The following is a 23,388-nucleotide window of genomic DNA, read 5'->3' as shown; positions in this document are numbered from 1 at the left end:
GTTTGCAGCCACATGGCACTATCAGCCTGTTTCCTACTTGTAGAATCCCAGAAATCCAATAGCCTTCTTTCATTTCCTCCCATTTCTGTCTCTTTGAGTCCATCCAGGCTTGCTGGTATAACATTCTTAAAAGCCTTGTGGATCTCCTGTGTAAGTTGAGAGGATTCATGCCATTAGACAGGTGTATTCTCCATAGATCCTTTCTGCATAATCCCATTTCTTTTCTGTGGCTTCTGCTGAGATAATTGATTGGATCCATGAGTGACATACCTAATCTCTTGAGCAAAAAACTGTCTAGTCACCACCTCTCAGAGCAAATTCACAAAAGTGAGTTTTCTAATTCTAGCATCCGTTGCAATCTGAGAGACCGAGAACCTCCCAAATCTTCAAGTGCTGGTACCTTTTTGCTTAATGTATCCTTTCTCAGTTTTTCTCTCTTCCTCTTGCATTTTACCATGAGCACCAAGGAGAAACAAGGCCACACCTTCAATACTTTGTTTAGAAGACTGTCACTAAACGTGGAATTTCATCACTTAGAAGTTCTATTTTCTATCCAACAGTAGAACACAATTCAGCTAAGTTTTCTACCACTTCATAATAATAAATAACAACAAAGATCACCTGTCTTCTAGTTTCCAATGATGTGTTCCTCATTTCCTTCTGAGACTTCACCAGAAGCACCTTTAATATTCCTATTTCTACCAATGTTCTGTTCATGACAATATGTTTATTCTCTGGGATGATAGCTTTCTCTACTATGCTCTTCACTTCCTTTGAGCCCTTACTAGAATCACCTTCAGTATCCATATTTCTAGCAACCATCTCTTCAAAACAGTCTAGGCTTTTTCTGTCTTGCACCTCAAAATTCTTCCTCTATCCAGTTCCCAAGCCACTTTCACATTTTTAGGTATTTGTTACAGTATCACCCCTGTTCTCAGCACTGAAATCTGTATTAGTTTCCTAAAGCTGCTAATATGAAGTTCCACAAACTCGATGGCTTAAAACAGCAGAAATTTATTCTCTCACAGTTATCGAAGTCAGAAGTCTAAAATCACCATGTCGGCAGGCCTGTGCTTCCTCCAAAAGGTTCTAAGGGGAGAATCTTTCCTTGCCTCTTTCTGCTTCTGCTGACATCTGATGCTCTTTATCTTGAAGCAGCTGAAGTCCATTTCTTCCTCCATCTTCATATGGCCTTCATCCCTGTATCTCTGTGTCTCAAATCTCACTCTCCTTTCTTATAAGGAAACAAATCTTAAGGCTTAGGGCCCACTCTTCATCCAAGATAATCTTATCTTGGGATACCAAAGACCCTATTTCCAAATAAAACTACATTTACAGATACCAGAGCTCAGGATGTGAACATAGCTTTTTTTTGGCGGGGGGTGGGGGGGGGTGTCACAATTCAACCCACTACAAGCACCAAAGATGAATCTCAGTGTCTTTTAAAATGTGAAGGCAAATCATAATACTGTGGACAGAAACACTCAGAATATGAAGACAAATGACCAAAACATTAAAAAGTGATTTTTATTAAGCCATTTTTCTTTTCTCAATCAAAATGTTAAGTATTTTGAGAAACAGTGTTGTTAGAAAGTCCCTTTCTGTTACCAGAATTAAAATATAGCCAAACTTTGGAGAGTAGACTTAAGATGGGAAAAGTCATAAGAAATTAGAAGAATTTTGAAGAGGTTTACATCCTTATTGAATGGGATGATGTTTGTAGACATATACATAAGGCATAAGTCTTTCCCATTAACTGTTGCAAACTGTCTGCTCTTCCCTCTTTTCCTCCCTCCTCCCCATCCCTCCTTCCTTCCTCCCTCTCTCTTTTCCTTCATCTTTTTTTCCCTCCCTTTCTGCTTTCCATTCCTATCTTTTGTCCTCTGTTTGGCTTGAGTTAGTTTTGAGCATCTGCTTCTGAAGGCACTTTGCCTTTGAAGACTTTAACAAAGTCGAAGATAAATAGTAATTTCTTTTAAATCTGGCGCAGAGTGGAGTTTCTTTCTTTCCTCTTAGAGCAAATAATAAGGTGACATTGAAGTAGCAGTAGGAGTAGAGCCAATCCAATCAACAAATTAGCCAGGAATTTAGCCAAAGTTATGCAGGAGACCATATTCTCAGGCTTTGCGGGATTTGGCCTTTATTCTTTAACAGATTGTAGTTGGTAGAGGAGATGTTGTGCTAATGGAGAAATGATAATGACAACAATAATGGCACTGTTATAAACATATCATCTTCTCTTATGAATTTCAGTTGAGTAGTTGTTTTCATCTTTAGAACAAGAAATTAGCTGTGGCCTGCTTATTCATTTCTCATTTGCTAACTACTAATTCTTTCTTAAAAGTTTGGTTTAGACATGGACATGACGTTGCCATGTCTGGGTTTTGTAAGGTAGCATATAGAAAAATCAATTACTTCTGTGCTGGTGTGAACACATTGTGGGGTTCTTTGCATACCTTCATCATTGTATCTGTTAGAAAACTTCCAGAAGAAGTTTGTTTTGTTATCATGTTTTTGATTGAGAGGAGGCCACAAAGCTGATGGTTCTAGATCTGTGTGCTGATGAAATCCATGCAGTGGTGTTAAGGTGGCCATTAACGGGATAGGGCCAGAGATGAAAATTAATCCTTTGAAAGATTTTGGAAATCTTATGCTAAAGGGACACATATTAAGGGTGTCTGTTTCAGTACTGGGTACAGTTTATTATGGCACTAATGCTTTATTTCCATATGTAATATTACTGTATACTTTTAGGCTGATTCTTTCATGCCTGTGTTATTTTTTCCCCTATTTTATATTTGGCTAAATATTTGAATTAGTCTGTGAAACTAACTTGATAAGATTTTGAAGGATTCTGTCATGTGTTGTTGTTACTGATTGTATAGGGAAACTAAGAAATGAGATAGAGTGAGGAGGTAAGGATTAAACATTTATTCAGTGGGAAAGACTTATGCTGTGTCATGCCAATAAAACCTGCTTTCTTTTAGAAACCAACTAGGCTTGTTGCAGCTGTCAAATGTGGGGTGAGTGAGAGATGGAGAGGTGGTGTTTTGCCGTTTTTGTTCTGTTTTGATAAAGTAGATGCCTATGGGATAATCTCATCTACTTTGTGCTTCTCTGACATTTACAATTAGGCCATATTGGTATGTTGGATTCTTCAGATTTTGGTGAGAGAATTTTATACAATTTCTCAGTCAGAACCTTTCAGTGCATTGGTTAGATGTTATCCCACTACCTGTATTTTGATTTCTTGCCCTGCACATTTCCTTTTGGAATATCTGGAGATGTTTATGGCTGCCTTATCCAATATAGTTGATTAGTTATTTTGTAAGGGATATAATCTTGTGGCTTCAGAGAAAGTGGTAATGAAGCGTGTGTTAGAAAACCTTTCTTAATCAAACTATATTAGCTAATTATGTTCTGCTAATTATGTTCCGTCTAATTATAGACTTGCTCTTGGCCAAAGAATTTGGAAGGTGAAAAGCAACTGCTTTCTAATAGGTGGAATAGAATGGTTGATTGGACTTTGGAGTTTCCTTTCTCCTTCTGTCCCTCCCTCCATCCATTCTTTCCTTCCTACCTTCCTTCCTTCTCTCTTTTTTTAAAGTACTGTAGTAAGTCATTCCAAATACATCAGCCAAATGTTGACTTTTACCATCTTTGTTGGAGAGGATTCTGCTGCTATGCATGGATTAACTTATTAGAGGTGATTAGTATGGGTTCTACTTGATTTCACAATGACCAACGATAATATAATGTGAATTACAAAATGTTTTTCCCATAAGCTTGGGCTTAAAAATTTTTTTTTGTATGAATTGTGATTCAAATATCTGAATTGAGTTTTATCATCAATATAGCAATGAAATTTTAAAGTTTTTTAAGAAAAATTGCTAATTTCTCATTTTCCCATGAAGCATCTATATTTGTTAATTATGTGGTTCCTATTTACATATGTATTTATTCAAAGATAATTTTTCAACACCAATCATGTGCAGGCATATTAAAACTATTAGACCTATGTATATTTAATAACTTCGGCAAGGGGTTGGTATTGGAGTGATTGTGGGTAGTAGAGAATTGATTAGAATGTGCTCTGATAATGTTTGAAAAGCACCTTACACATTTTTGTCAGACCAGAATTTCTGGTTGACAGTAATGAACTGGTGAATGACTATTTCAAGTTTTACCAAGAGTGACCCGTTTGTGTCTTGTTTTCATCAGAAGGAGTGACTTATGACACGTTAGTTATTGAGTTTTATATAGAAAACAAACCTGTTGAGGAGCAGTTTGGAATATACTCAAATAGTTCAGTCTTTGTCATGATATTTTTCAATAAACATTGGGCTGGCTATCAGAAGATGTGATTTAGGCTTCACCCTGCCCTTATTGATAACTCAGTGATCTTGAACAAACTTCTTAGCCTCTCCAGGCCTCAGTTTCCTCATTTGTAAAATGAATACATTGGAATAGCTTACCTTTAAAGTCTCTTCTTGTTTAAAAGTCTGTAGTTTTATTTAAGGTGAGGGCATTTTTCTGAATCTTCCCTTTGTAGTGATGGTTTTGGGTTTGACATTTTGAAAGAAAGCTATCATTGTGGTCAAATTTGGTTTTGACTACTTTGAAGAGAGGTTGTAAGTTTTTGGCTCTATATTCTTGAAATAAAAATTTCAGGCCATGTATGACTATTTGGTTATTCCTGTGTTTTTCTTTTGGTAACTGGGCAACCTGGACTGTTACAATGTGGTTGTATGATTACCATCAGTAACTTTGAAGTAAGCAAAGTGGGTTGATTGATCTAATTTTAGCATAAAATATCATAGAATAGCATTAAGAAATTTGGAAGTGTATTTTAGAAATGATTTAATCCAACTTCCTCATTTAAAAGAAACATGCCCAAAGATGTTAATTAATTAATTAATTAAGGTGTTTATTAATTTAAATGCTGGGCTTGTATCAGAAAAAGAGCATTGATCATAATCTCATTCATTTATTCAACAAACAGCTATGTGAACCTATTAAGTAGCCTCCTTTTTGGAGACCAAGTTTTAAATACATTTTTAACATTCTTATTATGATGTTAAGTAACTCTCTCCGATGAAGAATGAAACACTCTTCTCACTTCCCAAATATATTTGGCCTTCAAATCCTATCCATTCAATCTCTTTTTTATTCAGTTCTTATTTATTGAACAGACAATATATACAAGGCACCATTTGAGATATGTATATTCAATGGCAAGTGAAATTTCACCTTCCCAAATTGAACTTAATGTTAGACTTTGAAATCTGCCTAGTATCTGTCTTTTCCTCACCTTCTCAAGTGCCATAGTGCTAGAGTGCCATCAGTATCTTCCCCAATATATAAGGGAGACTGGCAATGAAGAATAAGTACAAAACAATAAGTAGTGATAGGTGCAGTGATTAAAAATAAAGCATGACTAGTGGACAATGATGAGTGCGCTGTTTTATACACGGTGGGTCAGGGAACATCTCTCTGACACTGGTTTTTGAGTAGTATCCAAAGGAAATGAGTGTGGGCTATCTGGGGTGAAGAGTATATCAAGCATAGCGAATAACAAGGTCAATAGCCTTATGGTACGAATGTGCTTATAACGACTTGAGGAAGGCCAATGACAACAGATAGAGAGACTTAGGTAGAGAGGGGTATAGCTTTGGGCTATGGGAGGGATTATAGAGTTTATTTGCAGTAATGTGGAAGCTACTTGGGAATTTTGATCAGATGTGTGATATTTCATTATTTAATAGATATTTATTGAGCATCCACAGTGTGCCTGCTACTATTTTAGGTGCTGTGGATATTGTGGTGAACGATTCCTGCCATCATAAAAATTACATTCTTTGTGATTGCCCTAAAGCTTTAAAGGACTGTTTTGGTTGCAGTATTGGAGGAAGGGTAGACTCAAAGAGGCAAAGACGTTGGGAAATGATTGTGGTGTGGACTAGAGAAGTAGCAGTGGCAATGTTGACAAGTGCTCAGATTTTAGATCATGAGATGGAGATATTAGGAGGTTTAAATAAGTAAAATAAATGAACCGATATTTGCAAAGGGTTTAGAACAGTGCCTGGCGCACAGTCATATTATTTCAGAGTCTGTTAAAGAAATAAATATAATGATCAAGCCAGTAGGACTTCTGAGGTATTGCATGTGGATTGTGAGGGAAAAAAGGAGAGAAATTAAAAATGATTTTAAGATTTTTTGTCTGAGCAACTGGAAGTTTGGTGGAGGAAAATAAAAGGTTTGACATTGGACATGTTAACTTTGAGATTTCTTATAGATATATGTGTAAAGACCTTAATAGGCAGCTAGATAAATAAATCTGAGGGGTCAGTCATGGCAGGGTTGGATATATAATTTGAGTTGTACATTGATAATACTTAAGGTTAATTAGAAGTTGAACAATTAAAGAAGAGATCTCATCCTCAGGGAACTCCTACATTTCGAGATTGGGGCAATGAAAAGGAGCCAACAGGACAGACTGAGAAGGAGAAGAACCAAGTAAAGAAAATATTTCAAGAAGGAAAAGGGGTGGATTTGGCATGGTGATTAGCAGCAGCAGAGGCTACATAGTTTTTGAATCTTTCAGATTTTCTTACAAAATTAGACTAAGATAAAGGAAAAAAAATCCATAAATACCATCTTCAAAAGAAAAAAATAGATGACAGTTGTGTTTATATGAATTCTGGAGCACAAGCTGGTAGAGCTGAACTATTGACAGCAACAAGACGTGCATGTCTATCACATCTGTGCTTGAGTGATGGAGGGGAACATAAACGGGATTTAGGGTGGTCCTGAGGGCCTAGAGACCCAAATATTGCCACCCCAAAAGAAACAGTTCCAAATCAGAGTAGAGGCGTTAGAAGACAGATCTGAGGACAACAGCTAAAACTGGCTGAGTGCTCTGAGCCCTCATTTCTTTTGGAAATACCCAGAGAAAGTACCCTTCTTAAAGTACAGAGGTGCATGGTAAGGGGAATGGTAGGGAGTAGTACAGACACTGAAGGAAGGAGAATGTTCAGATACTGGTAAGGGAGGAGTTCAGAGAAAGCAGATATCAGAAAGTACTGGAGAAGTGGCTACCCTGGAAAAAATTTTAATTACCTTATAATAGCAACAGAAGAGGGAGCCCTAGAATCGTGAAGCTGGGAAAGTTCTTCAGGCTAACCTCAACTCCTTATTCAGGAATACCTACGGGTGAACTGGTACGTGGATACGAGAAAAGGATTGTTGTGGAACTGAGTACAACGATGGAAGCATTTGAAGAATAGCATAAATCAGAAGTAGAGTGGTTCAGAAATGAGAAAAGAAGAATTAAATAAGAAGATATAGCTGATAGACAAAAAAATGAATTAGACATAAAAGAAAATATTCTAAAATGAAGACGAAGCTTGAAAGAATAAAAGAGTGAATGTAATTCTATAGAAAGAAAAAAATAATAAAGCATGGCAAAAAGAAAAATGAAAACTGTCACATAAATGAAGAAAGAATTCGGGAGAAAGGAATAATTATAGAAAACAAGCAAACCCAATCCAATATGGGTATAACTGGAGTCCCTGAAGAGGAAAACTAAAGAGGTGAAACAGAGCTATATGAAAAATGTAATTCAACCACCTTACAGGAAATAAAAGAAGGCCTATTTTGAAAGTGCACATGTGTACCTGGGAAAATAGATCCCAGTCAATTATGAGATACAGTCTAGTGACTTTAAAGAAAGTATCCTTCAAAAGAACACCTTGGAAGTCTGTAACTACAATGACTCTGCTTTTCAGTTTGCTCAGGATAGTTCTTATTTATCCTAGTTATCCTAGTGCAGTTATTAATAGAAGCCCTTTTATTCTCAAAAGTGACTCACTTTGGAAGAGAAATTGTATAGTCAATCTAAATGTAAAATAAAGAAAATTAGATCCATGGCAGACTTTTAAAAAAACACTTTATGCCAAAAAATAATGTAACATAATTTAGATATTCAAAGAAAGAAAATGTGAATCAGGATTTATATACAGCTAACTGATTTTCGATTTTAAAAGCTGCAAGTGGTTCACGGCATTCAAAAAGAGAATGTTATTCTCTTGGTTGTTTATGAGGAATCTTTCACCCCAATGAATGCCAAGAAGTAAAATTATAAAACCAGCATTCTCTGATCAGAATGAAACAAAATTAGAAATGAATAACAAAATCAAAGAAAAACACCTTTCAGCTTAGAAATTAAATTGACACAAACATACTGTTTCTTTCTTGCACCAGTGTGTTTTTTTTGTATTAGGATAAAATTTGCATAATATAAAATTCACCATTTAAAATATTTTAAAGTATAGAGTTTAGTGTTTTTTAGTATATTCACAATGTTGTTGTATTGTCACCAGTATCTAGTGCCAGATAGTGTCATCACCTCAAGAAGAAGCCCTGTATGCATTAAGCAGTTCTTCCCTAGTTCCCTCTCCCCCAGCACCTGGCAATTGCTAATGTACTTGCTGTCTCTAGATTTACCTATTTTGGACATTTCATATAAAATGAAATCATGCAATATGTGGCCATTTGTGTCTAGCTACTTCCACTTAGCATAATGGTTTCAAGGTTCTTCCATGTTAAAGCATGTATCGTTTCATTCCTTTTATGGGTGAATAATATTCCCTTGTATGTATAATACTTAATTTTGTTTATTTACTAGCTGATGAACATTTACATTGTTTTTACTTTTTTTGCTATTATTAATAATGCTGATATGAACATTTGTGTCCAAGTTTTTGTGTGAATGTATATTTTCAGTGCCCTTAGGTATATAATTAGGAGTGAAATTTCCGGGACATTTGGTAACTCTATGTTTAATTTTTTTGAGGAACTGCGAATATGTTTTTCACTGTGGAAACACCATTTTACATTTCAACCAGCAAGGTGTGAGGGTCTCAGTTTCTCCACCTCCTTGCCAACACTTATTTTCTGTCTATTTAATTATAGCCATGCTAGTGGATGCCAGTGGTTTTGACTTGAATTTCATAATGGCTAATGATGTTGAACGTTTGTATCTTTGGAGAAATATCTACTCAAGTTCTTTGCCTGTTTTTAAAATTTGGTTGTCTTTTTGTTGCTGAGTTATGAGAGTTGTATACATTCTGGATACCAGACCTTTCTTAGATATATTATTTACAAATATTTAGTGGGTTGCTTTTTTGCTTTCTTGATACTGTCCTTTGATGCACAAAGTTTTAAATTTATGTATTTTTAAAATTGTTCACTTGTGCTTATAGTGTCATATTTTTAGAAACTGTTGCCTAATCCAAGGTTACAAAGGTATGCACCTATTTTTCCTACAAGAATTTAATAGTTTTAGCTTTTATATTAAGGAATTTGATTTATTTTGAGTTAATATTTATACATATGTGAAGTGGGGTTCCAGATTTATCCTTTTGCATGTGTGTCTAGTTATCCCACCATCATTTGCTGATAAGGTTATTCTCTTGCTATTGAATTGACTTGTTTACTCTTGTCAAAAATCAGTTGGTTATAGATGTATGGGCTTATTTTGGGAGTCTCATTTTTATTTTCCACTGGACTCTCTGTCCTTATGCCAGTACCACACTGTTTTGGTTACTTCAGCTTTGTGCTAAGTTTTGAAATTGGGAAGTATAAGTCCTCCAACTTTGCTCTTCTTTTTCAAGATTGTTTTAACTACTCATAATCCCTTGCAATTCTATATGAATTTTAGGATGAGCTTGTCTGATTCTGCAAAATAAAGTCACTGGTATTTTGATAGGGATTTTATTGAATCTACAGATGAATTTTGGGATTAACGACATAAGTCTTCCAATCCAGAAACACAGGATGTCTTTACATGTTTTAAGACTCTACCATGTTTTGTCGTTTGTAGTGTAAAAGTTTTATACATCTTTGGTAAAAAAATATTTCTAAGTATTTTATCATTTTTCATACTATTGTAGATGGAATTGTTTTCTTTATTTCATATTTGGTTTGTTCATTGCAAGTATATAGAAATACAACTGATTTTTGTCTTGACCTTGTTTCTTATAACTTTGCTTAACTTGTTTATTAGATTTAATAGTGTTTTGTTTATTAGATCTAATAATTTTTTACAGTTTCCCATGTGTAAAATCATGTCTTCTGAAAATAGGGATAGTTTTACTTCTTCATTTCTGATATAATAATTTCCAAGGATGCCTTTTATTTATTTTTCTTGCCTAATGCCCTTGCTAGAATTTCAGTACAATGTTTAATAGAGGTGGCAAGAGTGTACAGCCTTGTCTTGTTCCTGATGTTAGGGGAAAGCTTTTAGTCTGACAATATTATGATGTTAGCTGTGGGTTTTTCACAAATGCCCTTTATCAGGTTGAGGATACTGTTTTTTATTCCTAGTTTGTTGAGTATTTTTATAGTGAAAATATGCTTGATCTTGTCACTCTTTTTCTGCATACTGAGATGATCATGTGGGGTTTTATTTCCTTCATTGTTTTAATGTGGTGTGTTAAATGGATTGCTTTTTGTATGTTGGACCACCTTTGCATTCCTGAGATAAATTACACTTGATCCTAGGTGTAGGGTGTAGTCTTTTTAATATGCTGTTGGATTCTGCTTGCTGCTATTTTTTTGAGGAATTTTTCATCCATATTCGTAAGACACATCACTTAGTCTTTTCTTGTGTTGTCTTTGTGTGGCTTTGGATTAGTGTAATACTGGCCTCATAAAATGAGTTAGAACATATTTCCTCATCAATTTTGGGGAGAAATATGAAAAATATTGATGTTAATCCTCTTATAAACATTTGTTAGAATTCACCACTGAAGTCGTCTGAAAGAAGGGATTTTCTTTGTGTGAAGTTTTTTGATTACTGATTTATTCTCTTGTCATAGATCTGTTTGGTTTTCTATTTCTTCTTGAGTCAATTTTAGTAGTTTACATATTTCTAGGAATTTGTCCATTACAACCTTGTTATCTAATTTATTGGCATACAGTTATTCATAATATTTTCATATGCTCCTTTTTGTTTCTTTAAATTCAGTAGTAAGTCCTTTCCTTCATTCCTGATTTTAATAATTTGAGTCATCTCTTTTTTTTTTTTTTTTTTTTTCTTGGTCAGTCAAGATTTGTCAATATTGTTGACTTTCTTTAAAGAACCAACTTTGGTCCAGTTGATTTTCTCTATATTTTTCTATTCTTTTATTTATTTTCTTTCTAATCTTTTTATTTCCTTCACTATGCTTGCTTTGGGTTTAGTTTGCTCTTCTTTTTCTAGTTCTTTAAGGTGAAAGGTTAGGTTATTGATTTGAAATTCTTCTTTTTTTAATATAGATTTTTAATTTTCCTTGTGATTTCTTCTTTGACTCATTGGTTATTTAGGAATGTGTTAATTTCTACACATTTGTGAATTTTCTCAAGTTTCCCACTATTAATTATTTCAAATTTCATTCCCTTGTGGTCAAAGAGCATACTTTGATTCAGTATTTTAAAATTTATTAAGACTTGTTTTGTGGCCTACCATATAGTCTATCCTGGAGATTGTTCCATTTCCACTTGAGAATAATGTGTATTCTGCTGTTGTTGGGTGGAGTATTCTATAGTTTTTTGTTTCTTCTAGTTTGTTTATGTGTTGTTCAGCCTTCTATGGTTTCATTGATCTTTGGTCTAGGGGTTTTGTTCATTATTGAAAAGTAGCAGCAGCAAATTTGATACTAGTAGCAGCAGTAATAATACCTTATTTTTGTCTTCATTAACAAAATCCTTTCATACTCATTATCACTTTCAAGTTACTGTATACAGGTTAGTCAATCTTCTGTATTACTAGGCTGAAGATAACTATTATATTTTCATCATCTTTTTGTCCCCAGAGGCTAGCAGAGTCAGGCACATAGTTATTGTTTAAATTAAATATAATGCTTACAAAGAAAATTTGGTATAAACTAATGGCATCTGGGAAAATTTTAGGTGATCGGTAACTGTAAATTTCATGGTACTCTCAGAGTCTACATTTTCTATCTTGAATGATGATGAATATTACTGAGTATCTCTACATTATGTAAAAATTTCTTATGAAGTACACATTGAATATAATTTCAAAATTTTAGTTCTGATATCTAAAATGATTATAGAAATCCATTATGTCAATAATGAGAATTGCAGCATAATCCCAACAAACATTTGTGAACAGCTGCTGTGTTCTAAGGCACTATGCAAAGCACTGGATTGCTGTTCCTTCTATGTGAGAAGATACAGCCATTGACTAAGTGTTTATTTTCAATTATAATAAAATATAATGTCATAGAACATTTTGATCATTTATAAAATGTCTATTAGATAAAACCTTTTATATGAATTGCTTTATATAATGGACTCTATGTGTGCCTTAAATAGAGCACTAATACTTTTTAATGGTTCATGTCATTATTCAGACCATAGTTGTTGAATGATCAAACTTTATAATTGAAATGGTGCATATTCATCTTCAGTTTCTAATTACTGAGGTAAAAATAGATTATATTCTCAGTTTCACTTAGTGGATCTAGGTTAATTTGCTTTGCTTTAGACTGATTAACTCTAGAAAGCTTTTTTGACCTTTTTGGTTCTCAGTTTCAATTCTGAACTGAAGAGATTAGTTGGTAATAGGTATTGTCAAGAGAGAGAAAAAAAGTAAATTAATATTTAATTAGTTAAGTCTGAAAAATGCTGGTTTTAGTAAAGTTCAACATATTTCTTTACTTGTGGGTTTGTAGGAGGTCTAATATTTTAATATATATTGTTAATTTCCACAATTTTTTTGACCATGTAACCTGTTTTATATGAATTTGTCATAAATCACTGGTGTTAAGGTATAATATATGCATCCCAAGAACTGCCTAAGATGTTCCACTATGATGTGAAAAGAAAGTGTCAGAAAAATGTTTCTATTTACTTTTTTAAAAAAAATCTTAAAAACTAAGAGAAACAAAACTATGTTAATATTCAGCATAGAAATTGATGCTTTTGCCCTCATAGGTCATTTTATGAAACAGTCACATAACATTAGTGAGATAACCTGACCTGAATGGGAGTTCCATAGTGGTGAGTTGGTAGTGCTGCCCACATGTGTTTGCTTTTTAGTATAATAGAACGTATGAGCTTGCTTTACCAGGTAATTGGATTTAGCTGCTATGTTATTTAGTTTTTACTGAAACAACTCTGACAGAAATGGGAAAATGACTTTAAAAAGATTGCTGCCATGAGCCATAGATTGATAGTCATACCAACAAAAATCAGTGTTTATAATAAGTGCCCTTGTTGGTCCTTTATGTTTAGGCTGTTTTGGGAAAGAATGACTTAGCTATAGAAAGATACATAAAGTGATATACTGGAAATGGCAATTAGAATTTGATAATGAAATAGAACTTGTGAATAAGTAAGGCATAGTAAATGAGGGGAGCTTATAAATGAGAAAGTGGTGGCAGTAAATGAACAAGAACTGTTGGTGTTATCTTTTCCCTAAATATAGTTAATTTTCTCTCCAAGTCCACTGGGGTGATGGTGCAGTCATTCAGGGTACCAGGCTGATAGAGGCCCTGCTGCTGTTCGCAGCACGTGACTTTAATTTTCATCTTAGGCATTGACATCAGCAGGCAAATAGGGGAAAAAAGGGAATGTGTGGAGGATTGTGTTGGAGGTTTTGTGGTTCAAGCTTGAAATGGTGTACATCACTTCTACCTACCTGACATTCCTAAAATAAATCCCACTTGGTTGAGATGTATTATCTTATTTATGTATTGCTAGATTCCATCTGCTAATATTTTATGTAGAAATTTAGCTTCTGTTTTCATAAAAGAGATTGGTTCATAACTTTATCTTTACAGATTTTAGTATAAGGGATATGCTGTCTTAATAAAATACGTAGGGAAGTATTCCCTCTTTTTCTATTATCTGGAAGATTTTGTGTAAGGTCTCTGTTACTTGTTTCTTAAATGTTTATTAAAATCAACCTGTTAAATCATCTGGGCTTATGGATTCCTTGGTCGGAAGTTTTATTTTGTTTGGTTTTTAAATTAATACAGGTTCAATTTTTTTTAACACATATAGGACTCTTCAGAATTTTTATTTCATCTTCTTTCAGTTTTGTTAAGTTGTGTTTTTTCATAGGAGTTTTTTCATTTCATCTAAAATTTCATATTTATTGCTCTAATATTTAATAATATCTTACTGTTTATTAGAAATATCTGTAGGTTTTATAATACCCTGAATTCATGCATAATGTTAGAAATTTTTGTTTTCTATTTTTCTTCATCACTCTATTGTTGCCATCTTGCTACATTTAATTTTTTTCTTCTTTCTTTGGATTATTTGTTACAATTCTTCTGTTACATGTCTATTTGATCTTTTTACTCTGTCCCATCCATGTCTTTTTAAAGTTTTTTTTTTTTTTTTTTTTGTATTTTCCATCACTTATTTCTCTTTCTGCTGTAGTTTCTTTTTTTTCCCCCACTGTCTTTTGGTTCTCTAATCCTGCTTTCTGCTGTTTTACCTACTATTTACCTCATCTATTGCATTAATAATACATTTTTTCTCACTGTAGAATTTCTGTTTTACGAATCCCAGTTCTCTGAAGAAAATCTCTATCCTATCTGTTTTCTCCATTTCTTCTCTATTTTCTTGAATGTATTATTCATACATATTTTAAACTCTTTGATAAATAATTTCTGAATCACACATGGGTCTATTTCTTTTGTCTTTTCTGTTTTCTGTTTCTTTGGTCTCATCTTTTACCATCTCTGATAATTTTGCATTGAAAGCTGTACATTGTGTTTGAAAAATTGGAAAGGCTCTGTAAGATGTTAACATTCTCCAAAGAGAGGTAAGCCTCTCCTTTCCTAGAAAGGTAGAATGGGGGGTTGATTACCTTAATCCATTGGTTCTCAAACTTTATTATGTATTAAACTATTGGCATGTATATATTACTAGAGAAGTAATGAGAAAAAAAAAAAGGTCCTGGCTTGTTGAAGTAACACAGGACCTCCTGTCTCTAGATCCAGGTCCAGAATTGCCAGATGCCCCAAGGGATAACACCATTGCTGTGTGTTACCTTACCTCTCAGCATGGTTTTCCTTTCTCAGTTATTGTTTCCCTTTAATTTCTCATTGCCACAGCCCTGCAGAATGCTTTAAACAGAACTTTTTTTTAAAATAGTTTTTCTGTTTGTTTGCAGCTGCGCGCCACCAGCTACTCAATCACTTATAGATGCAAAAGTCAATGGTGTGTTATTTTGTCAAAAGAACAAATCATGGCTTAGTTTCTTACTTTCTTTCAGGAAAAACATAAACAAGAATTGGAAGACATGAGGAAAGCTGGTCATGAAGCCCTCAGCATTATTGTGGATGAATATAAGGTAACGGTTTGAGAGTCTGTTTTCTTTATTCTTTTAAACTTTGGCAAACTTTAGTAAAAACATTACACACATAGACATATGCTACACAAATTATAGAATTATAGTGTAGTCTTATTTTGGTATAGAATTCCTTTCATTGATTAATAAGTGTTCATTGAAAGCATACTTAGTAGATTACAAAGGTAATGCTAGATGTTGCTCTGCATTTGAGAACTTACAGAATATTTGAGAACACAGGATTGAAGTTCGAAAACAAAATACTGTAGAATTAATTACTAGATTATTAGCTTTTTTGGTCTTTACTCTGGTTCCACCTTTTATAGAAAAAAAAAGTGTGATATAAATCTGAAAATTATTGTCATAGCTTTTTTTCTTAAACAAATTAAATAGATTTGGGTACATTTAAGTAATAATAAAAATTATAATAAATGTCAGTATCAGTGATATATCCAGTATTATTCTGGATAAGCTAAGCCTGCATAAGCTTAATCGTTTAAAGTAAATTGAGAGTTTAATGACAAAATTTTTCCCCCCTAAATTTCATGTTAGATCATTTTTTTCCATCAAGTAATTAAGGAATACATTCTTGTTGAAATCAAATTCAAAAAATTCTCCCCAGAAGTAACCAGTGTGAATGGTGTTATGTGCATCCTTCTAGAGGTTTTTCTTTATTTTTACACACACACACACACGCACACACACACACACACACACACGTATACTCATGCTGTATAATTTTGATTTGCTTTTAGAAAAATGTTGTTCTACTCAATCTGTTCTTTTCTTTCTTGCTATATTTACTTGTCAGTATATATAAACTTATCCTATTTTTGTCATTGTTCTATAGTATTCCACAGTGTGTATATATATGTATATATATATGTGTGTATACATATATATACACACACATATATATACACATATACAAACGTATATATGCATATACATACACATATATATACATATATATATATATATATATATACACACACATACACACACACCCCCCATAATTGGTTTAACTATACCTGTGTAAATAGGCATTTAGTTTATTTTTTTATTGTTAATTATTACAATAAATGTTTAAAAAATCCTTCTACCATACGTGGAATATAGACTTTTTTTTATTGATTCAACTTCATTCCTAGACATGATAGAAGTTGATTTCATTTTACTTAGCTGATAATTTAATGTCAAAAAGCTTCCTGTAACAAGTCATTTGGATAAAAGTAGAAAAAGAAGTAGATCCAGAATTTAAGTGAAAAGCACTTTTTTAAAAAATCCAAGGTATTAAAATAATTGGTAGATATGTCTTGGGACATGAAAGGTCATTTTTGTGACCACACTAATATAGAAACTGGTGCCATTGTTGAGAAGGTTATTAAAAAATGGCTGGTTTTTACAGCTGTGATTATTGGCTCTTTTTTTATAATGTTGTGAATTTTTAGTTCTACTAATACAAACCAGCTTTACAGTTGTTGAGTTGGGGAAAAGTATAGGATCTATTTTGGACCATCTTCTTCTTTTCCTAAGGCTAAGGGTGGGAAGAATTAAAATACTGGAATTTACATAATTCTCCTGGCATATTAAGTGATATATTCTTGGATGAATTTATATTTTACTCATTTATATTTATGAATTCTAAATTAAATGTTTCTTTTTTTAATTGGGGTATAGTTGTTTTACAATGTTGTGTTAGTTTCTACTGTATAGCGAAGTGGAGTTCCCTGTGCTATACAGCAGGCCCTCATTAGCCATCCACTTTATACATATTAGTGTATATATGTCAATCCCAATCTCCCAATTCATCCCACCCCCCCTCTTCCTCTCCTTGGTGTCCATACGTTTGTTCTCTACATCTGTGTCTCATTTCTGCCTTGCAAACCAGTTCATCTGTACCATTTTTATAGATTCCACAAATATGCATTAATATACGATGTTTGTTTTTCTGTTTCTGACTTACTTCACTCTGTATGACAGTATCTAAATGTTTTGAAAGTACTTACATTGTTGTGTTTTTCTGAAAAGCTCAGCATTTGATATTTAAATTTTTTTTTTGTCTCTAGCTCCACATATTTCCTTTGCTGAAAACGTGTTTATTGTGTATTACTTTCAACACTAGCAATGAATGAGTTTAAAAGCATATGTAACAACTTTGCAAATATATTTTGCAAATTATATTTTGAAGAAACTTAGTTGAGAGCTACTCATTTCACCTCTTCTTTGTCTCATATTATTATGTGACACTCATTTAGAAAGAGAATTTAAAAGTTTCAGGCATTAGTATTACAATTTGCTTTAAAGGATTAGGTATCAAATCACATATCCTACAAAGTTATATTTAATTTATCATATTATACTTGTAGTCAGTTAATATGCAAACTATATAAATTCTCTTATAGTAGGGAACTTTGGTATAAATACTTTTCATATAGCTTTCCATATTATTGATTTATTGCTGAGCTTCACATTTTGCACAAAGATATTACAGTACTCTTAAGAGGAATACATCTGATACATTAATTATTGTGTAAAATGTTACAACCAAGGTGTCTTAGAAACATACTGACAATCAACTTGATAAAAAGTGGAAAAAATAAAGTAATTTAGATAGGAAAAATAAGCAATGTTTTCTTGGTAGGTTAGAGGTCTTTATAATGTAAATGTTGATGATTCGTGCCCCATTATGGAACAAGAAAAGAAACGATTTTTTTCCATTCTAAATTCATGCGTGAGAAGTTCATGTGCTAATTGTTTTATTTTGCTTCTCTTTTTTCTTAATATCTTTAAAGATATGTTTTTTAAAGCATATAAACATTTTGATGGATGATTCATTAATCATTAGGTAACTCAAAAACAAACCAAAATACAACTTCTCATTACTGTTGCTAATAGAAGCTTTGTGAACATCTCTTTGCATTTATTCATTCCTTAATTCAAGAAATATTATTGACTTTCTTCTTTATGTCAAGGACTATCATAGATACAGCACTGAACAAAATAAAAATCCTTGGTCCAATGGAATATATGTTCTATATCCATTCACCTATGCATACCATATATAGGAAGTAAGGAACCTAAAACCACAGCTTTCCTCAATCTTTTGGTTTTCAGGGCTCCACACCCTTGCCTCTCCTACCCATGCAGGCATTTACTCAAATATGCAGCTGGATCTGCCTCCTTCCTAACACCCTTCCTGGTTGCTAGGGAATCTTACATTCTTCTGATTGTCCTGTACTAGATGTGATCAATCATTTTTTCCCCCTACAAGCTGAATTGAGACATTGTTGAGGAGTTTGAAAAAAGATTTCATTAGAAAAGATAGTGAAAAATGCCAAATAAATAAGATAAAATTTATTTACTTAGTAAATAAAGAAAAAATGTAAAATAAAATTGTTTTATATAAAGTAAAACAAAAATGACAAAAACCTAAAAAATAAAGCATAGGAAGATGCATTATTTTTGCTTTAATCTCTGCCTTGCAGAAATATGGAGTAGACGTTTTTTCTTCTGTTCTTTTTACTAAGTATAGCTAAAAAAAAAACCCCTGGACATTATTTATAAAAAAGACATAAGACTCTGAGAGTTAGACAGAAGAAGGCAGACTGGCTAGGGACCCTGAATCCAAGTAACTACATAATGCTGGGTTCCCTAGGCTTTCTTTTTGCCTCATTTGCCCCAGACAAGGTGCTGGAGAAGTGAGCAACCCAGAAATACCAAATGGGCACAGACAACAGACCCCAAGAAAATCCTGATCTCTCTATCCAAAAGACCAGGAAAGCTTTCACCTACCAAGGCAGAAACTATTAGGTAATAACCCTTCATGTTCAGATTGTTCTTTGCTACCATATAATAATAGAATTGATTTTTGCATGTTTGGACACTTTTTATTTCTTTTTCTTACCTAATTTTTCCAGGTAGATCTCCAATACAATTTTAATAAGAGCTGCAAAAATATACACAATAGGGATTAACCATTAAGTATGATGTTATCAGTGAGATTTTTATAGATGGCCTTTATTGGGTTGAGGAAGTTCCATTTTTATTTCTAGTTTGAATTTTTTTTCTAATCATGAAAGGTTGCAAGATATTGTCCAATGCTACTTCTCTGTTGAAAATTATTATTTTTTCTTTATGACTGTGATGTGTTCCCTTTGATTTTTGGATGTTAAATCAATCTTGAGTACCTGGAATAATCTCACTTGATTATGGTGCATAATTCTTTTTATGTGTTGCATAAATCAGTTTGATAATATTTTGTTGAGTATTTTAACATTTATATTCATTAATGATATTGGTCTGTAGTTTATTTGGTGTCTTTATCTGGCTTTGCTATCCATATACTTGCCTCATAGAATGAGTTAGGGTGTGTTCCCTTCTCTTATTTTTTGGAAGAGTTTGTGAAGGAGTGGTATTAATTCTTCTTTTAGAATTTACCACTGAAACCATATGGTACTGGACTTTTCTTTGTGAGAGTTTTTTTAATTAATTCAATCTCTTGTTATTGATCTCTTCAGATTTTTAAATTTTTTTCCTGAGTTACTTTGGTAATTTCACCTTTCTAGGGATTTACCTCTTTTTAATTTAAGTGATCTATTTTGGGGGGATATATTTGTTTATAGTATTCTCTTAATTCTTTTTATTTTTGTAAGGTAAGTACTGATGTTTTCTCTTTCATTCCTGATTTTGTACGTTGAGTCTTTCCTCTATTTTAATTGGTCAGTCTATCTAAAGGTTTGCTCATCTTGTTGGTGTTTTCAAAGGATTAACTACTGGTTTTGTTCATTTTCTCTCTTATTTTTCTATTCTATGATTTATTAATTTCTACTCTAACCTTTATTTTGCCTGATCTTTTGTTTGCTTTTTGCTTTAGTTTGTTATTTTTCTAGTTTTTTAATATGGATAACTAGGTTATTGATTTGATGTTTTCTTTCTTTTTTACTATAGGCATTTATACTTAAAAATTTCCCTCTGAATCCTAGTTTATTTAATCCCATAAGTTTTATGTTGTATTTTTATTTTCATTCATATAAAAGTATTTTATTATTTCTTCTTTGACTCATTGGTTCTTTAGAAGTTTGTTAATTTCCACATGTCTGCAAATTTACCAAATTTCTGGCTGTTATTAATTTCAAATTTAATTCCATCATAGTCAGAGAGCTTCTTTTTGGTGATTTCGATTGGGGTGAAGTGTTCTTTAGATATCTATAGGTGCATGTAGAGACATTTCTATGTCTATAGATGTGTACTGCTTTATAGTATTGTTTAAGTCTTCTATATGCTGTTGATAATCTTTCTCATTTTTCTACCCTTTATTGAAATGGGGATATTGAATTATCCAAGTATTATTTTTGAATCGTTTGTTGTTCTTTCAATGTCTGTTTCATGTATTTTGGGGATAGTATGTTAGGTACATAGTATATGTTTTTAATTGTTATGTCTTTCTAATGTATTGACCCTCTTAGAAGATGGCTGTTTTTGTCTCTAGTAATATTTTTTGGTCTAAAGTCTATGTTTTCCTGATATTAATATAGCCACTCTAGCTCTATTATGGTTTCTGTTTGCATGGTATATCTTTTCCCATCCTTTTACTTTGAACCCATTGTGTCTTTGACTCTAAACTTTGTCTTTTGTACATTTACAATTATATACATTTTTTAAATGTATTTGCTGTTTAAATCAATTACGAAGATAAAGGAAAAGACATATTCAATTATATTGTTTTTTAAATTACATACATAATTACCTTTACTGGCACAGTTTGTTTCTTCATGTGGATTGAATTATTTTCTGATTTCACTTGCTTTATCCTGAAGAACTTGCTTTAATATTTATTATAAGTTTTGTCTGCTAACAATAAATTTCTTTATCTGGAAATATCTTTAATTCACTTTCAATTTTTAAAGATAGTTTTCTATCTTAAAAGTTTTTTTTGTTGTTATTGGATATAAGATTCTTGGTAGACAGATATTTTGTGTTTAATTTTAGTACTTTGAAAATATCATCCCATTGCCTTTCTTCTTCACTGTTTCTGATAAGAAGTAAGCTGTTAAACTTTATGAGGGTGTGGTGAGTCATTTTTCTACTGTTTTAAAAATTGTCTCTGTTTTTGGCTTTCAACATTTTGACTATGGTATATCTGGGTGTGTATCCCTTTTAGTTTGTCCTATGTGGAAATTATTGAACTTCTTACATGTATAAATTGTTTTTCATCACTTTGGGGAAGTATTCAGCCATTATTTCATTCAAATGTTTTTTTCCCTCCTTTCTCTTTATTCTCTCTTTGTGTTGCTTCGAATTATGTACACATGTTGGTCTGCTTAACCCAACCCCATATGTAAACAACTTTAAAATCCAAAGTTATTTTGTACTATTATGTATTATATACTAATATCCTTATATTTTTCTGCTTTTAATAATGGTATATAATAATTTATATATTTTTATTCTATTAATTCTTTGAAGGAGTATTGTATCTCTGTAAATATTTCTACTTTGGGACTGCTAAGAACTTCTATTAGTAGAGCTGATTGATTATTTTGAAGTCAGACAGACCTGGATCTAAGCTCCAGCTCTGGTACTTACTAACAGTGTTACCTTGGGCAGTTTCTTATATATAAATTTTAATTTCCCCATGAATAAATGAGGGAATAACCGTAGAACCTATTCTTAGGAGTATTGTGAGGACCCAATGAGATAATGAATATTGTATGGCTAATAATAATGCTGTTAATAAATACTATCTATTTAGTTATTATACTCAATATATCAGTTTTCTAGCATAGAAATTTTAATGTATTGTCATTATCTTACAGCTGACTATTAATTAGCTTACTTCTCAAAATTATACAGTGTGGATTCTTGTTTCAATCTTTTTTAGAAATACCTATTTAAGGAAAAGAGGTCGTGGTCCAGCCCTTCATATTCCTAGGCTTCTGTTAAAAAGTCAGCGTTCTTTTGTTCATTTAGAAAGTAAATAGCTTGCTCCAGATTGATGAAAAGGACATGTGAAATTCTGTTAAAGTGCAGAAGAAAACAAAGCTAAAACTAACCTAATGTGCTATATACGCCAACTTTTCCCATAATGTTTACTTAATTTTGTTTATTTTTTCTTTCATGGCAAAAAATCTTTTATCCCGATAATTAACAACAGTAAAGTAAATGTAGATCTTGGAAGGCTTTCCATAGGAGCATGCCACATCTAAGATTGTTTACTACAAGCAACATAAGAATTTTTCCTTTACTTATTTGAGCTTTTGTCTTGAAATTGTCATTTTCTAGTATATATGCTGGCTCAGACTTCACAGTTCTTTATGTCTGTAGTTTTGTCTATCAAATATTACTATCCATGATACAGAGTACATTTTTTTTAAGATAATGAGTAGTTGTATTAGTATGCTGCTATTTTGTTTATGATGCTCTCAACAGTTGTCATTGATCAGGGTATCTTAACCCCTTGGTTCTCACCTTTTGCAGCACATAATAAATTACTTGGGTTGCTTTTTAAAAAATCATATCAATCAATCTTCTTCTCTGGAAATTTAAAATCAGTTCACGTAGGTGGGGTCTAGATATCTGTTTTCTGAAGTTCTAGGAGTCATTCTGCTACCCTAAGGGGGTTGTTAATCATTGTCTTATCCCTACATATTTGTTTGCCTATCAATATAGTCTATCTATTTCAGCCTGTTGCCATTTCCCCCGTTTTTATTATCTAAATTGAACCTGTCAAGATTGTGTGTGTGTGTGTGTGTGTGTGTGTGTGTGTGTGTGTGTGTGTGTGAGACTGAAATCACTGGGAAATTTTTCCATACGAGAAAGATGAGAGATATTCTGACAGATCTAAATGACTGTCAGAAGGACTGCTCTCTGTTTTTAAAAGTTACAAAAGAAACAAAAGTTTTAGCTGTAACTAAGAAACTAGATTTATCCCACATTAAGATTTTTTAAAAACTTATGTCTTGTTTTCCTTTATGTGGGATAAGTGATCAGTCTAAGAAAAAATTTCTTTATAGTGG

At 32.6% G+C, this 23,388-nt stretch overlaps 1 protein-coding gene across 4 annotated transcripts in view; it reads left to right on the top strand.

Moving 5' to 3' along the window:
• The window catches only part of CCDC91 (coiled-coil domain containing 91), a 396,521-nt gene that overhangs the window by 173,782 nt on the left and 199,351 nt on the right, over nt 1–23,388 (top strand). For all 4 annotated transcript variants that reach the window (XM_061205329.1, XM_061205328.1, XM_061205330.1 and 1 more), the window contains exon 7: nt 15,296–15,373. In XM_061205329.1, coding sequence (XP_061061312.1) covers nt 15,296–15,373 — 78 coding nt within the window. The remainder of the gene's footprint in view (nt 1–15,295; nt 15,374–23,388) is intronic.

This window comes from Eubalaena glacialis, chromosome 11 (genome assembly GCF_028564815.1).
Source record: "Eubalaena glacialis isolate mEubGla1 chromosome 11, mEubGla1.1.hap2.+ XY, whole genome shotgun sequence".
Lineage (NCBI taxonomy): Eukaryota > Metazoa > Chordata > Mammalia > Artiodactyla > Balaenidae > Eubalaena > Eubalaena glacialis.
The sequence above is the reverse complement of the archived record's forward strand: the minus strand, read 5'-3'. Positions and strand labels throughout refer to the sequence as shown.